The following is a 16,535-nucleotide window of genomic DNA, read 5'->3' as shown; positions in this document are numbered from 1 at the left end:
AACTGACTGTCTGTTGACTGACTGTCTGTTGTCTTATAACAGAATCATCCTGTCAGTCAACTGACTGTCTGTTGTCTTATAAGAGTCTCCTGTCAGTCCTGTCAGTCAACTGACTGTCTGTTGTCTTATTACAGCATCTGTACAGCATCCACCTGTTGGACCAACCAGAGGACTGCACCGTGCAGCTGTCTGACCACATCAAGGTAATTCAAACACTCCTGTGTTCTCAGATCAGATCAGATCAGCCAACACAGGGTTAGTCAACAACCTGTGCTGATCTACAGCATGACGTAGCGATATCACCCTGATGACTACAAAACAATGACTACAACATGACGTAGCGATATCATCCTGATGACTACAAAACAATGACTACAACATGACGTAGCGATATCATCCTGATGACTACAAAACAATGACTACAACATGACGTAGCGATATCATCCTGATGACTACAAAACAATGACTACAACATGACGTAGCGATATCATCCTGATGACTACAAAACAATGACTACAACAAGACGTAACGATATCATCCTGATGACTACAAAACAATGACTACCACATGACGTAGCGATATCATCCTGATGACTACAAAACAATGACTACCACATGACGTAGCAATATCATCCTGATGACTACAAAACAATGACTACCACATGACGTAGCAATATCATCCTGATGACTACAAAACTATGACTACCACATGACGTAGCGATATCACCCTGATGACTACAAAACAATGACTACAACATGACATAGCAATATCACCCTGATGACTACAAAACAATGGCTACAACATGACGTAGCGATATCACCCTCTGACTACAAAACAATGACTACAACATGACGTAGCGATATCATCGAAGTAACTTCAGTAAAATCTATCCACACGTCCCAAACTCTTCTCCCTTCCGGCTCCAAAACTATGGAATGAACTTCCCATTGCAGTCAGAACTACAGACTCACTCCCAATCTAAACTATGGAATGAACTTCCCATTGCAGTCAGAACTACAGACTCACTCCCAATCTAAACTATGGAATGAACTTCCCATTGCAGTCAGAACTGCAGACTCACTCCTAATCTAAACTATGGAATGAACTTCCCATTGCAGTCAGAACTACAGACTCACTCCCAATCTAAACTATGGAATGAACTTCCCATTGCAGTCAGAACTACAGACTCACTCCCAATCTAAACTATGGAATGAACTTCCCATTGCAGTCAGAACTACAGACTCACTCCTAATCTAAACTATGGAATGAACTTCCCATTGCAGTCAGAACTACAGACTCACTCCCAATCTAAACTATGGAATGATCTTCCCATTGGCCATTGCAGTCAGAACTACAGACTCACTCCCAATCTAAACTATAGAATGATCTTCCCATAGCAGTCAGAACTGCAGACTCACTCCCAATCTTCCTCCGTAGTCTGAAAACCCACCACTTAGCACTTTTCCCTAGCCTCGATGACCTTACAGGCGTGTGCAAAGGCTCAACTCATGTAACTTAGATAGTGTTTTATGTAGACATAGCATTCTATAGTGTATATGCTTATAGTTTAATCATATAGATATCCCACTGTGTTAATGTGTTATTGTGTTATTTATGGTCAGTTCATCCAGAGCGCTCTAGACTGCGTCTCAGTGGAGTCCTGTCCTCTGGTCAGGAGATGTGTTAATGTATAATGTGTTATTGTGTTATTTATGGTCAGTTCATCCAGAGCGCTCTAGACTGCGTCTCAGTGGAGTCCTGTCCTCTGGTCAGGAGATGTGTTAATGTATAATGTTGTTATTGTGTTATTTATGGTCAGTTCATCCAGAGCGCTCTAGACTGCGTCTCGGTGGAGTCCTGTCGCCTGCGGTCCTTCCTGTCGTCGGGTCAGGAGAGCTCCAGCCTGGTCATCCTGCTGAAGGATCTGGACACTTCCTGTTCCGACGTCAGACACTTCTGTAAGAAGATCCGCCGCCGCATGCCTGGAACCGACGCCATGGGAGCGCCCAGCGCTGTGGCGTTTGGCCCTCAGGTAACCCCTGACCCCTATCACCCCTGACCCTATGACCCCTAACCCTATGACCCCTAACCCTATGACCCCTAACCCTATGACCCCAGTGGGCAGTACCAGTCCCTCCCTGTCGGTGAAGCACAGCCAGTGATGCCTGATTTATTCTTCGTCGTTAAACGTGTTCCGTGCTGAAAATAGCTGATCTACAAGCTCACAACGCGTTGTGAGCTTGTAGATCAGCTATTTTCAGCAAGCGGAGATATGAAGGCTGTGAGAACGCCTGCATAGGAATAAAGTCTATGGGCTGTGGCAATAATAAGGTTTTATATGTCTGGGCTGTGGTAATTATAAGGCTTTACACGGAGCCCATTGGTTCACTTCACATGCATGTGGTCATGTGACGGATCTGACTGACAGGTGTCAGAGGGGCTGACAGACATGTGATGGATGTGATTGACAGGTGTCGGAGGGGCTGACGGAGGTCAGAGGTCATCTCAGCAGGGTGGTGGCGGTGCTACAGGAAGTGGCCGCGTCCGGAGCGCAGATGGTCGCCGCGCTCTCCGAGCAGGAAGGAGTAAACGCCCTGAAGCTGGAGGACACGACCTTCACCGCCGTGGAGCAGGTGACCTTTAACCTTTAACCTTTACTAAACCACCTTAACACTGGAGGTCACGGCCTTTACCGCTGTGGAACAGGCAGACTTTATATTAACTTTAAACTGGATTAACAGGCAGACTTTATATTAACTTTAAACTGGATTAACAGGCATACTTTATATTAACTTTAAACTGGATTAACAGGTAGACTTTATATTAACTTTAAACTGGATTAACAGGTAGACTTTATATTAACTTTAAACTGGATTAACAGGTAGACTTTATATTAACTTTAAACTGGATTAACATGTAGACTTTATGTTACCCCCAAATGTTAAACTGGATTATACAACAGGTCATTTCGAGGAAGCAATCTGATTGGTTGAAACAGCCTTCTAGCCGTGCTTCAAACCAGCATCATTAAATGGCTAATCAAAACAAACAATTCAGCTGCTCTGTTCTCCCAGAGAGCAGCAGCAGACTGGGCGGCTAGGCTAGCTAGTTTCTGTTCTCCCAGAGAGCAGCAGACTGGGCGGCTAGGCTAGCTAGTTTCTGTTCTCCCAGAGAGCAGCAGACTGGGTGGCTAGGCTAGCTAGTTTCTGTTCTCCCAGAGAGCAGCAGACTGGGCGGCTAGGCTAGCTAGTTTCTGTTCTCCCAGAGAGCAGCAGACTGGGCGGCTAGGCTAGCTAGTTTCTGTTCTCCCAGAGAGCAGAAATGTTTTGGGACATTTGTGGTCTTCAGTCTGTCTCTCACATGCTGTCAATACCTAACTCCCAGGATATGGGACAAGACTTCCAGGCACAAGATATATGGTGTTCCGAGACTGCGATGCTAATGATTATTTTGTCATATTTTGACACACACACACACACACACACACACACACACACACACCCTCTCTAAAGCGGATGTGTTTCCTCCTCCAGGTGTTTGGGTCCAAGGTTGATGCTCAGCAGTGTTTGCGTCAGTCCGTCAGCTCCGTCATCTCTACCATGAACAAGATGGCTACTGCCATGCAGGAGGGAGAGTACGATGCAGAGAAACCCCCCGTTAAGGTACGATACGATGCGGACAAACCCCTCATGCTTCCTTCAATGCATGAGGAGTCCAAGCTGCTTCTTTTCACCTGACGGGAGAGGGGGGGAATTTCCCTGGTTGGACGTAGCATGTGGGACCAGTTCCTTTCCCCTCCATCAGGCGCCCCCCGGCTGGCCAGGGGGGGTAGTTTAGAGACCAGGATTACTGCATGTTTTGTGTGAGGGTACCTACCCTAGGGGACACGGGGAGAACATGTGAGGGGTACCTACCCTAGGGGACACAGGGAGGAACATGTGAGGGGTACCTACCCTAGGGGACACGGGGGAGAACATGTGAGGGTACCTACCCTAGGGGACACAGGGAGAACATGTGAGGGTACCTACCCTAGGGGACACGGGGGAGAACATTCCACACAGAAAGGCCTTTTCGCCAACCCCACCTCAGCTATGGGCACTGATGATGTGGAGAGGAGCACACGCCCCCAGAATTGAGCAGCTATGATCATCAGTATGTCGTCAGTAACTGCATATTACTCACTGTGTGTGTGTGGGGGGTGTGATACCAGACTCCTCCAGTAGAGGTCAGGGCAGCAGCGGTCAGGGCAGAGATGATGGACTCCGAGGGTCTGGGAGTGAAGCTGGAGGACAGAGAGACGGTCGTCAAGGAACTGAAGAAATCCCTGAAGATCAAGGTCAGTAATTCTGGTGATTTATCCTAGAACCCCACGGCCCCAATACCCCCCCCCCCCCCCCAGGGCGAAGAGCTGAGCAGATCCTAATAACCCCCTCCTCTCTCTCCCTCTCTCTGTGTGTCTCTCTCCCTCTCTCTATGTCTCTCTCTGTGTCTTTCTCTCTCTGTCTGTCTCTCTCTGTGTCTCTATGTCTCTCTCTGTCTCTCTCTCTCTCTATGTCTGTCTCTCTCTCTCTCTCTCTCCCTCTCTCTCTCTCTCTCTCTCTCTCTCTCTCTCTCTCTCTCTCTCTCTCTCTCTCTCTCTCTCTCTCTCTCTCTCTCTCTCTCTCTCTCTCTCTCTCTCTCTCTCTCTCTCTCTCTCTCTCTCTTCCCCCCCCCCCCCCCAGGGGGAGGAGCTAAGCGAGGCCAGCGTGCGTCTCAGCCTCCTGGAGAAGAAGTTGGACACGTCGACCAGAGACGCGGACGACCGCGTGGAGAAGATCCAGACCAGACTGGACGACGGCCTGGCCCTGCTGAAGAAGAAAGAGAAGTAGGAACCATTATTCACACTATAGAGACTAGACTAGACTACTAAGGGGCAATTCACACTATGGTCCCGGGTGTGCACTCGGGACCACTTCGAAGATGTTGTGGTTTAGTGTGAATGATGCGTACCGTTCCCGGGAGCGGATCGCCCAACCGTCCCTGGGACCGCATGAAGTGTATTCAGATACGGATCGTTCCAGTGTGAATGCATGCGTACCTAAAGAAGGAAGTGGACTGTTTTTTTTAATGAACGTGACATAATCTCTAGTCGACGAGCCAAGCGTCAACAAAAAAACCCACACAGACGCTGCACGACGCGTAACACCAGCGCATTTCTCAACGCCGCACGTCTCCTGTTGAATCTGGGTATACGCGCAGCACCGCAGTGCGCGCTGATCTTGTTCTGCGGACTACACGTGGCTCTTGGGCTTTGCTTGGCACAGTTTCCAAAGAAAAACAAAATAACAATGATGCTAAAGTAGAATCCATAGCAAACTAATATCAAACACGACACTGGAGCACAGAACTGGAGGACTGACTGACACAGTGAATAGCAGGCAGGCTGACAGTGAAGTAAAAAAATAAAAATAAAAAATGGTGCATTTATATAGCGCCTTTATCCAAGGCGCTTTACAGAGATTGTGCATTACATTCACCCATTCATACACCGATGGCAGCGGAAACAATGCAAGGCACCAACTAGCACATCGGGAGCAATTAGGGGTTCAGTGTCTTGCTCAAGGACACTTCGACAGTAACTCTGGGGGAGCCCGGGTTCGAACTGGCAACCTTACGGTTACCATCCAGGCACTCTACCCCTGAGCCACCGCCGCCGCCAGTAGTATAACGGCAAAGAGCCAAAGAGGCAATGCAATGTGTGTCTGGATTTATTTGAGACAATGTCACAGAGTTGATGGTCAGTGTCCGGGCGCGCCAGCCATCAAGCACACCGCCATCTGGAGGATTAAAGTGTGTTATGCAAGTGTACCCGGGTGCGCTGTTGAATCTCGGGCAATGTGAATCATGGCCATCGGGGACCAGGCAACCGTATTCGGAAACGGTTCCAATGAAACGGATTCAGTCCGTCTCAGTGTGAATTGCCTATTAGACCAGACTGGACCACAGCCTGGCCCTGCTGAAGAAGAAAGAGAAGTAGGTGTCCTCTTGTCCTCCAGGGAGTTAGAGGAGACCGTGTTACATTAAATGTTGTCCTCCAGGGAGTTAGAGGAGACCGTGTTACATTAAATGTTGTCCTCCAGGGAGTTAGAGGAGACCGTGTTACATTAAATGTTGTCCTCCAGGGAGTTAGAGGAGACCGTGTTACATTAAATGTTGTCCTCCAGGGAGTTAGAGGAGACCGTGTTACATTAAATGTTGTCCTCCAGGGAGTTAGAGGAGACCGTGTTACATTAAATGTTGTCCTCCAGGGAGTTAGAGGAGACCGTGTTACATTAAATGTTGTCCTCCAGGGAGTTAGAGGAGACCGTGTTACATTAAATGTTGTCCTCCAGGGAGTTAGAGACCATGTTACATTAAATGTTGTCCTCCAGGGAGTTAGAGGAGACCGTGTTACATTAAATGTTGTCCTCCAGGGAGTTAGAGACCGTGTTACATTAAATGTTGTCCTCCAGGGAGTTAGAGGAGACCGTGTTACATTAAATGTTGTCCTCCAGGGAGTTAGAGGAGACCGTGTTACATTAAATGTTGTCCTCCAGGGAGTTAGAGGAGACTGTGTTACATTAAATGTTGTCCTCCAGGGAGTTAGAGGAGACCGTGTTACATTAAATGTTGTCCTCCAGGGAGTTAGAGACCATGTTACATTAAATGTTGTCCTCCAGGGAGTTAGAGGAGACCGTGTTACATTAAATGTTGTCCTCCAGGGAGTTTGAGGAGACCATGGATGCTCTGCAGGCCGACATCGACCAGCTGGAGGCGGAGAAGGCTGAGTTGAAGCAGCGTCTCAGCAGCCAAACCAAGATCACCGTGGACAGCATCGCACAGCGAGGCCCGGCGGCCACTGGTATCGCCTCGCTGGTACAAGGTTCCTCCGGAGGTGAGTTTACTGGTACCACTGGTTCCTCTGGAGGTGAGTTTATTGGTTCCACTGGTTCCTCTGGAGGTGAGTTTACTGGTTCCTCTGGAGGTTAGTTTACTGGTCCCACTGGAGGTGAGTTTACTGGTTCCTCTGGAGGTGAGTTTACTGGTTCCTCCGGAGGTGAGTTTACTGGTACCACTGGTTCCTCTGGAGGTGAGTTTACTGGTTCCTCCGGAGGTGAGTTTACTGGTACCACTGGTTCCTCCGGACGTGAGTTTACTGGTACCACTGGTTCCTCCGGACGTGAGTTTACTGGTACCACTGGTTCCTCTGGAGGTGAGTTTACTGGTTCCTCCGGAGGTGAGTTTACTGGTACCACTGGTTCCTCTGGAGGTGAGTTTACTGGTTCCTCCGGACGTGAGTTTACTGGTACCACTGGTTCCTCCGGACGTGAGTTTACTGGTACCACTGGTTCCTCTGGAGGTGAGTTTACTGGTTCCTCTGGAGGTGAGTTTACTGGTTCCTCCGGAGGTGAGTTTACTGGTACCACTGGTTCCTCTGGAGGTGAGTTTACTGGTTCCTCCGGACGTGAGTTTACTGGTACCACTGGCTCCTCTGGAGGTGAGTTTACTGGTTCCTCTGGAGGTGAGTTTACTGGTACCACTGGTTCCTCTGGAGGAACCAGTGGGACCAATAGAGGTTCATGTCTCCATCCAGGTGGAGTCTCAGGACCAGTGGAGGTGGTGTTTCTCCTCTCCTCAGACAGTGTGTGTGTGTGTGTATATAATAGAGGTTCATGTCTCCATCCAGGTGGAGTCTCAGGACCAGTGGAGGTGGTGTTTCTCCTCTCCTCAGACAGTGTGTGTGTGTGTGTGTGTGTGTGTGTGTATATAATAGAGGTTCATGTCTCCATCCAGGTGGAGTCTCAGGACCAGTGGAGGTGGTGGACTCTCCTCTCCTCCGTCAGCAGGTGGAGGTTCAGCGTCTGGCCATCAAACACCTCCAGAGGCAAAGCAACAGACTGAAGGTAAACTAACCCTAATATAATATAATTCAACTATGAGTATACACTATAGAGTGTAAGTTACATAAGTTGAGTCTTTGCATTCGCCTGTAAGGTGGTCGAGGCTAGGGCAAGTGCTACGGGCTAAGATGGAGTCTGAAGAGGTGGGTTTTCAGACTACGACAGAAGATTGGGAGTGAGTCTGTAGTTCTGACTGTAATGGGAAGTTCATTCCATAGTTTAGATTGGGAGTGAGTCTGTAGTTCTGACTGTAATGGGAAGTTCATTCCATAGTTTAGATTGGGAGTGAGTCTGTAGTTCTGACTGCAATGGGAAGTTCATTCCATAGTTTAGATTGGGAGTGAGTCTGTAGTTCTGACTGCAATGGGAAGTTCATTCCATAGTTTAGATTGGGAGTGAGTCTGTAGTTCTGTCTGCAATGGGAATTTCATTCCATAGTTTAGATTGGGAGTGAGTCTGTAGTTCTGACTGCAATGGGAAGTTCATTCCATAGTTTAGATTGGGAGTGAGTCTGTAGTTCTGACTGCAATGGGAAGTTCATTCCATAGTTTAGATTGGGAGTGAGTCTGTAGTTCTGTCTGCAATGGGAAGTTCATTCCATAGTTTAGATTGGGAGTGAGTCTGTAGTTCTGTCTGCAATGGGAAGTTCATTCCATAGTTTAGATTGGGAGTGAGTCTGTAGTTCTGACTGCAATGGGGAGGTACAGACAGACGCTGTCTCTGCTGCTCTAGAAGAAGTCAAATTTAAGTTTATCAAACTTTATAAAAACTTTGAACAAGCTCACAACTTATGTGCATTGACAGCTTGTACAGTTTTTATATAACGTTACATATCAGGATAAATTGGCTATTACCAACGCAGATGTCCTCAGGTCAACTAACTGTTATTCACTGACGACAACTAAATGAAAGCAACGCAGTCATGACAAAATCTATGACTAAATACACTGACAATTTAGTAGAAAAATAAAATGGAATAGAAATGATAGAAATGTTAGAGAGGTACTAGTGGACAGGGCTCGACAGTGCGACTAGGTACTCGCATTTGCGACTAAAAATATCACCGTGCGAGTTGTAAAATTAAATTTGTAGCACAGGTGCGACTACAGGATTTGACCATTCAATCGTGATAAAGACAAGTCTCTGTCTACAGCAAGTGCACATTCTATTGTCGCAGTTCTATACCTACATTTATATTTCTGAACGGCGGTGTCGTTCGCCAAAAAGAGCAGAGCTACAAGCTAACAACGTGTCGAGGCTCAATGCGGCGTTCATTTGGAGATCTGTCCCTTTGCTCCCACCGCCCCGCCCCTCCCTGTTTTGCTGCTCAGTTCTCTTCTCTTCCCTGTCAGCAGCGGTGCGAACGCAGCAGAATAGCAGGGTAGCACAGAAGACAGAAGGAGTTGCTAGGACCCCGACACGTTGAATACTAAAGTTATTTAGAAAGTTTGTAATGTTAAAACATCACTTGATATAACTTTTGTTTTAACCAAACGTGGGTGAAACAACGTGCAGCCGCGCACGTAAAGAGTGCACGTGCGCACGCACATGGAGTGGACGGATTGATTGATATACCAAAACAACCCTTGCTTAGCACCTCGCTAAAAGCGTGTGCGCAGCGCAATACGAATGACCGACCTGGCTGGATATATTAGTCAGTGGCTAGCTCAGGTCCATAACTCTAAATGCAACGCATTAGACTAGAGCTATGGACCAGAGCTAGTCAGTGGCCTGAGGCAAAGATCCCCCCACCTTCTCCTTCCACCACGCCGAGGTGTAGCCTATGGCCCTCATTTATCAATCGAGTGTAAAATCTGCCACAAATTCGAGTGCAGGTTTCGTAGTACACCCACGTCTCCACGGCATTTATAAAGTGATCGCAAACAGCTGATCCTTCCTTAATTTCGTTCTCACGTTAATAAATGTCACGGCTGAATTTGATCTTGCACGCCCTAAGAAATCAAGCCTCGCCCTCGTTTTTGCGACCTGAACCACTGCTATACGATCTGGAAACCATGGTTACCGTGCCTTTCTGCCCGCCTCACCCCCCTCTCTCATACACACACACACACACACACACAGACGCACACAAGCTGCACGCACACGCAACTTGCAAGCCCAACTAACTGGTGTGTTGTTAAATAAATAAACAACGAACACCTGCATGAATTAAATAAAGTTGTAGGCCTACCCTGTCTGTTCCCTCTCACCTCGCTTGCCTTGCTGTCATGTCCACGCACGCACGCACCTACATGACACATTAAATAAAGCTGTCTGTTTCTCCTCTCGCTTCGTTTCCCTTGCTGCCCGCCTCACCCCCGCACACATATCGCAATTTTTCACTGTGTGTTGTTAGTTGTATATTAAATCATTAAAGTATTTTTAATTTAATATACAACAAGATATATTAGTGAACGAAAACCTGAACCTGTGAACCATAATTAAATAACAAATAGGCACACACACGCTGCTGTTTTGCAGGTGCTCCTCCTGTCCAGTGTGTCTGTCTGTCTGTCTGTCTGTCTCTCTCTATCACAGTGGTCCGTCCGTGACCAACTGACCATGCACGTTCCGACGTTCGACAGTCTATTTAGATTGCCTCGCAGACGTTAGTCACTGCAGTGGCCGCCGGCCGGGCTGTCAGCTGTCATATGAATGTGCAGCAAAAACCGTATATAGCCTCATGTGGCTGGTGGTTGCTTGGCTGGGTAATATACCTATATATCTCCGATGCAGTTCCCACTTGCGCTGGGAGCCTGGCACGGTACATTTGGCATTGAGCGACGCGTCGGGTTTATTATATTGCACATACCGTAAGAAAGACATCGGCCTTCATGCTGTAGATTAGGCTACAGTAGGCTATACCACGTTGGGACTGCTGCACTATACTCTCCAACGTCCCGTCATGGAAATATTTCAGCACAGACAGCCCAAATCCTCGCATGTATGCGCTCATGCAAAACACTGTTTAAATGGCTTAAGCATCTCTTGCAACATTGTTTTTAATTGCGCGATTTTATCTCCTACTAATTTCATATGACACATGTATTCCTTAACATTTTTATTTATTTATTTTTTACATGTAGCCCATATACATTATACATACCTTTTATATAAACATTTTAGGAGTGAATACATATATGTTTAGATGCCTGTGACAGCCTCTCAGCAGTTCAGACAAGGCTGCTCCGCTTGTGTAAAACAGAAAAACAGCGTACGCCAGCTGAAGAGTAGACGTGACTATTTGTCCTACTCAAGTTCAATTTCAAGCTTTGCCGGAAATGTTAAATGCCGAAAATGTCGGTAATTTTGGCGTGCGCCCATATTTTGGCGTACGCACGGTTGATAAATGAGGGCCTATATGTCCGATGTTCTGTCTGAACTGAAGCAGTCAAAGCCAAGGAGAATGTTACATTACTAATTCACCATCGAGTAGCCTCTGCACTAAATGTCACACTCACATGATAGAACAGCAAGATAAAAACGGATAGTCTGTCTGTCCATCCATTCATAAAATTAATTGACTTATCTATCTATCTATCTATCTTCATACCAAACTAATAGTCTATCAGTATAAAAACAAATTGATTATATAGATTATATAAAAAAATATGATATCCAGATGAATATCAATATTGTGATAATTTCTGAAAAGATATTGTGATATAATATTTTGTCATATTGCCTGCCCCTACCTCATATCACTTTATTAAAGAGAAATCACACTTGTGTGAAGTGAGGGGCACTCTTATCATCATACATCATGTTATAATTTACGTCATATTTAGCGGAATTTTGACCTAATTTCTCCGTTCATTGTCAATGGCAAATATTGAGACGTGTGGGGACTAAAGCTGTATATAGGAGGCCCTCAAAAACACATAATTTGATAACTTTTCATCGTGCTCCTAAAATAATTTGTGTGCTACTAGATTTTTCAATTTAGGCGCACACGTGCTACTTGGAAAAATGCTAAGCGTCGAGCCCTGCTAGTGGAGAAGAGATCCAGTAGAACTAAATCTCAGGGAGGGACTAGTGGAGAAGAGATCCAGTAGAACTAAATGTTAGAGAGGGACTAGTGGAGAAGAGATCCAGTAGAACTAAATCTCAGGGAGGGACTAGTGGAGAAGAGATCCAGTAGAACTAAATCTCAGGGAGGGACTAGTGGAGAAGAGATCCAGTAGAACTAAATCTCAGGGAGGGACTAGTGGAGAAGAGATCCAGTAGAACTAAATGTCAGGGAGGGACTAGTGGAGAAGAGATCCAGTAGAACTAAATGTTAGAGAGGGACTAGTGGAGAAGAGATCCAGTAGAACTAAATGTCAGGGAGGGACTAGTGGAGAAGAGATCCAGTAGAACTAAATGTTAGAGAGGGACTAGTGGAGAAGAGATCCAGTAGAACTAAATGTCAGGGAGGGACTAGTGGAGAAGAGATCCAGTAGAACTAAATGTTAGAGAGGGACTAGTGGAGAAGAGATCCAGTAGAACTAAATGTCAGGGAGGGACTAGTGGAGAAGAGATCCAGTAGAACTAAATGTTAGAGAGGGACTAGTGGAGAAGAGATCCAGTAGAACTAAATGTAAGGGAGGGACTAGTGGAGAAGAGATCCAGTAGAACTAAATGTTAGAGAGGGACTAGTGGAGAAGAGATCCAGTAGAACTAAATGTCAGGGAGGGACTAGTGGAGAAGAGATCCAGTAGAACTAAATGTCAGGGAGGGAGTAGTGGAGAAGAGATCCAGTAGAACTAAATGTCAGGGAGGGACTAGTGGAGAAGAGATCCAGTAGAACTAAATGTCAGGGAGGGACTAGTGGAGAAGAGATCCAGTAGAACTAAATGTCAGGGAGGGACTAGTGGAGAAGAGATCCAGTAGAACTGTCCCATGTGTCTGGTGTTGTCTTGTCTAGGCTGAGAAGATGAACTGTCCAGTGTTGTCTTGTCTAGGGTGAGAAGATGAGGGCCCAGCTGGCCTCGCTGCCTCCACTGCACGTTGCCAACCTGCCCCAGATGGGTTCTGTCCCCAGCAGCAGCCTCTACAGACGGACAGACCAGCTCCTCACCACCCTGTTGACCCTCAGCGCTGGAATCAGGGTGGTGGACATCACTGGAAAGAACCCAGGTATACACTACACAACTCCTACTACTAATATTACTATTACTACTACTACTACTACTACCACCCTGATGAACCTCAGTGCTGGAGAGACATAACCTCATTGTCAGCTCTGTGGCTGGAGCGTGCGTACGTGCGTGCGTGCGTGCGTGCGTGCGTGCAGTGGTCATTTGCCTATCAAATAATGTGACTGTGTTAACCCTTTCCTAACCTGCAGTCAGTCCCAGTGCCCAGCTGTTGGAGCAGACGGCTCGCCTGCACAACCTCAGCCAGACCCTGGACAAACTGAAGGTGTGTGTGTGTGTGTGCGTGTGTTTGTGTGTGTGTGTGCGTGTGTGTGTGCGTGTGTAAAGACTATTATAGAGAGTATGCGTGTGACATCATCATCATACCTGGAAGTTATGCGGGAACGCCTACTGAGAGGCAAAAAACTACTTTCTGGCCTCGACAGCCCCATTCATCCAAACAGAAAAGTCATATTTGATTGCATGAAATGACTTTAACCCATTCTGGGCGGGAACCCCTTTTGGTGTTAGCATTATGTTATGCTTTAGCTATTGAGAAATAGCAGATCTACAAGCTCATAGCGCGCCACCGAGTGGCGCGTACAAGCTTGTAGGTCTGCTATTTTTTAAGAATCGTGAAAAGTGACATTAAAGTGTTTGAGAACGACTGACATAGAAAAACCGCTTTTTCAAGGAAACAGTCAGGATTTATAAGACATTTGCAGAATCGTTCCCAGTTCAAAATGACTTTAAACAACATTAAATTCACTTTGTCACTCAACCATAAAAATGCCATATTGAAAACGGTCTCAAAATAATACAGATTATTTAATTGATTTTCACCAGAAAAAAATAATAAAAATGAAAAACACTTCTCGTCTCATTCAGTTGTGAAAACTGTACAGGCTATTAATTGATGTATTGACTACTTTTATTAACCCATTCTGAACGGGAACCCATTTTGGTGTTAGCATCATGTTATGCTTTAGCTATTTTTTTTTTTATCGAAGAACGACTGACATTTTTTTTAAACTGATCTCAGGTCAGAATGGGTTAATCAGACCAGTGTGTGTCCTAGTGGAAACCTCGTATGAATCTGATCTCAGGTCAGAATGGGTTAACAGGCTTTGGGCCAATAAGCCCCTATAGGCTTGTTTCCATTGTATAATATCGGAATGGGTCAGAATCGGTATCATCGGCAGAACACATGACCTTGCAAATATTAGAATATCTGATATCGGTCATAATTTCATAATCGATTATTGTGCTGAATATAAAATGTCCTAACAAACGGGGTGGTATTATAATTGAGGACATTCAATGTTCTTGTTGAGCGGTGCCACCACTCCAAGGAACAGCAATGCCTGTGTTCACCTACTGTATGTGTGTCTGTGTTGGTTAATGAGCACCAGTATATGACTGAGTACCAGTAGGGGTGCTGTTGTGCTAGAAACAGAGAGAGGGATAGTGCTGCACTGTTGCCTGCTAATGAGCGAGAGAGAGGTGTGTGTGTGGGGGGGGGGGGGGGGGGTTGCACCACTCAGTTCACACGGGTGTGATTTTTCCACAAAACGAAGCATGCGAGCCCCCCCCATCTATCCCCCTTTCCAGTTATATTGTCAAAATATATCGATAAAAGCCAAAACAATATCTTATATAAAACGTACGGGTATCTATCTATCTATATCTAGTCCTGCTGTATTGTTGTATAACGCTGTATATAATCCTATATCTGTCCTCCTCTGTCTGTATCTAACCATCCTGACCTGGTTGTCTGTCTGTCCTCCTCTGTCTGTATCTAACCATCCTGACCTGGTTGTCTGTCTGTCCTCCTCTGTCTGTATCTAACCATCCTGACCTGGTTGTCTGTCTGTCCTCCTCTGTCTGTATCTAACCATCCTGACCTGGTTGTCTGTCTGTCCTCCTCTGTCTGTATCTAACCATCCTGACCTGGTTGTCTGTCTGTCCTCCTCTCTCTCAGGATGAGGTGTCAGAGCATGTTGTCTCACAGCAGCCTGGAGCAAAGGCCATCTCTGACTTCGCCACCTTCCCTGTGTCCGGCTTTGTGAAGGTAATTCTATACATGCCCCAACACCAGCGGAACGACATATTTTCAGATGGGGGTCGGTGGCCAAATGCAGAAAATGTTTGGGGTCCTTGACATGAAAAGGTTGAGAACGACTGATATAGAAACATAGGGTTTAACCCTGTGAGAACCACTGATATAGAAACATGAGGTTTACATTGTAGAATCGTCCTCAGGTCTAAATGGGTTAAGCAGTATTACACAAGAGGTTGTTCTTTATCCTCATTAATGCACACCTGCTCATTAACACCTGCGGTTCCGAAAGGTTTAGCAGAAGTTTAAAATAATATATTTTTTTAATGACCGATGTAGCAAAATGACAAAACAAATGTCCCAAGAAACTAGCTAGCCTAGCCACCCAGTCTGCTGCTCTCTGGGAGAACAGAAACTAGCCAGCCTAGCCACCCAGTCTGCTGCTCTCTGGGAGAACAGAAACTAGCCAGCCTAGCCACCCAGTCTGCTGCTCTCTGGGAGAACAGAAACTAGCTAGCCTAGCCACCCAGTCTGCTGCTCTCTGGGAGAACAGAAACTAGCTAGCCTAGCCACCCAGTCTGCTGCATTTACCATTTACTGCATTTTATAGATGTGCCACTCACTTTATGCCTGCGCAGATGCACAGTGGTGTGTCATTTCACGGTCTCTCTCTCTCTCTCTCTCTCTCTACCCCCCCCTCCCCAGGCCAAGGAGGAGGAGCTTCAGGGAGGAACAGTGTTCGTGGGCCGCGTGGCGTTCCCCTGCCCCCGCGGACAGGAGCAGGTCCATCGCCTGGTCCTCGACCAGAAGCAGCTGCACAGGGTGCACCACCTTCTGATGGCCTGAAACACCTCCCAGGGACCTCCCCTAGGCCCCCACCAGCCTAAAACACCACCCAGGAACCTCCCCTAGGCCACCCCTAGCCTAAAACACCACCCAGGGACCTCCCCTAGCCCCCCACCAGCCTTCCCCTAGCCTAAAACACCACCCAGGGACCTCCCCTAGGCCACCCCCAGCCCTCCCCTAGCCTAAAACACCACCCAGGGACCTCCCCTAGCCTAAAACACCACCCAGGGACCACCCCTAGCCTAAAACACCACCCAGGGACCTCAACCTAGGCCACCCCCAGCCCTCCCCTAGCCTAAAACACCACCCAGGGACCTCCCCTAGCCCCCCATTAGCCCTCCCCTAGCCTAAAACACCACCCAGGGACCACCCCTAGCCTAAAACACCACCCAGGGACCACTGCCTGATGATGTCCTGAAACACCTCTTTAGTACTGGGGAAATGTTTTGGGGGTTTCCCCCCCCCCCCCTCCTTTTTGCATTCTTCTGTCCTTCCTAAACTCTTTTTGCATTATTCTCTGTCTTTCCTCCACTTTTCTATAGCGTCTATAAGTGTTATATTATATTATATTTCTATAGCGTCTATAAGGCTTAT

The 16,535-nt window shown here is 46.8% G+C and overlaps 1 protein-coding gene across 2 annotated transcripts in view; it reads left to right on the top strand.

Moving 5' to 3' along the window:
• The window catches only part of LOC310863623 (dynactin subunit 1-like), a 53,074-nt gene extending 37,026 nt beyond the window's left edge, over positions 1 to 16,048 (top strand). For both annotated transcript variants that reach the window (XM_083772093.1, XM_083772092.1), the window contains 12 exons: positions 135 to 203; positions 1,820 to 2,032; positions 2,472 to 2,633; positions 3,534 to 3,662; positions 4,211 to 4,336; positions 4,722 to 4,864; positions 6,741 to 6,913; positions 7,813 to 7,922; positions 12,863 to 13,037; positions 13,249 to 13,322; positions 15,018 to 15,107; positions 15,801 to 16,048. In XM_083772093.1, the coding sequence (XP_083628219.1) occupies positions 135 to 203; positions 1,820 to 2,032; positions 2,472 to 2,633; positions 3,534 to 3,662; positions 4,211 to 4,336; positions 4,722 to 4,864; positions 6,741 to 6,913; positions 7,813 to 7,922; positions 12,863 to 13,037; positions 13,249 to 13,322; positions 15,018 to 15,107; positions 15,801 to 15,941 (1,605 nt within the window). In that variant the 3' untranslated portion in view covers positions 15,942 to 16,048. The remainder of the gene's footprint in view (positions 1 to 134; positions 204 to 1,819; positions 2,033 to 2,471; positions 2,634 to 3,533; positions 3,663 to 4,210; positions 4,337 to 4,721; positions 4,865 to 6,740; positions 6,914 to 7,812; positions 7,923 to 12,862; positions 13,038 to 13,248; positions 13,323 to 15,017; positions 15,108 to 15,800) is intronic.
• The last annotated feature ends 487 nt before the right edge of the window (positions 16,049 to 16,535 follow it).

The sequence above is a fragment of the Protomyctophum parallelum genome (genome assembly GCF_964188405.1).
Source record: "Protomyctophum parallelum genome assembly, chromosome: 8".
In the NCBI taxonomy this organism is placed as follows: Eukaryota; Metazoa; Chordata; class Actinopteri; order Myctophiformes; family Myctophidae; genus Protomyctophum; species Protomyctophum parallelum.
Note: the sequence above shows the minus strand (reverse complement) of the source record. Positions and strands in the feature narration are given on the sequence as shown.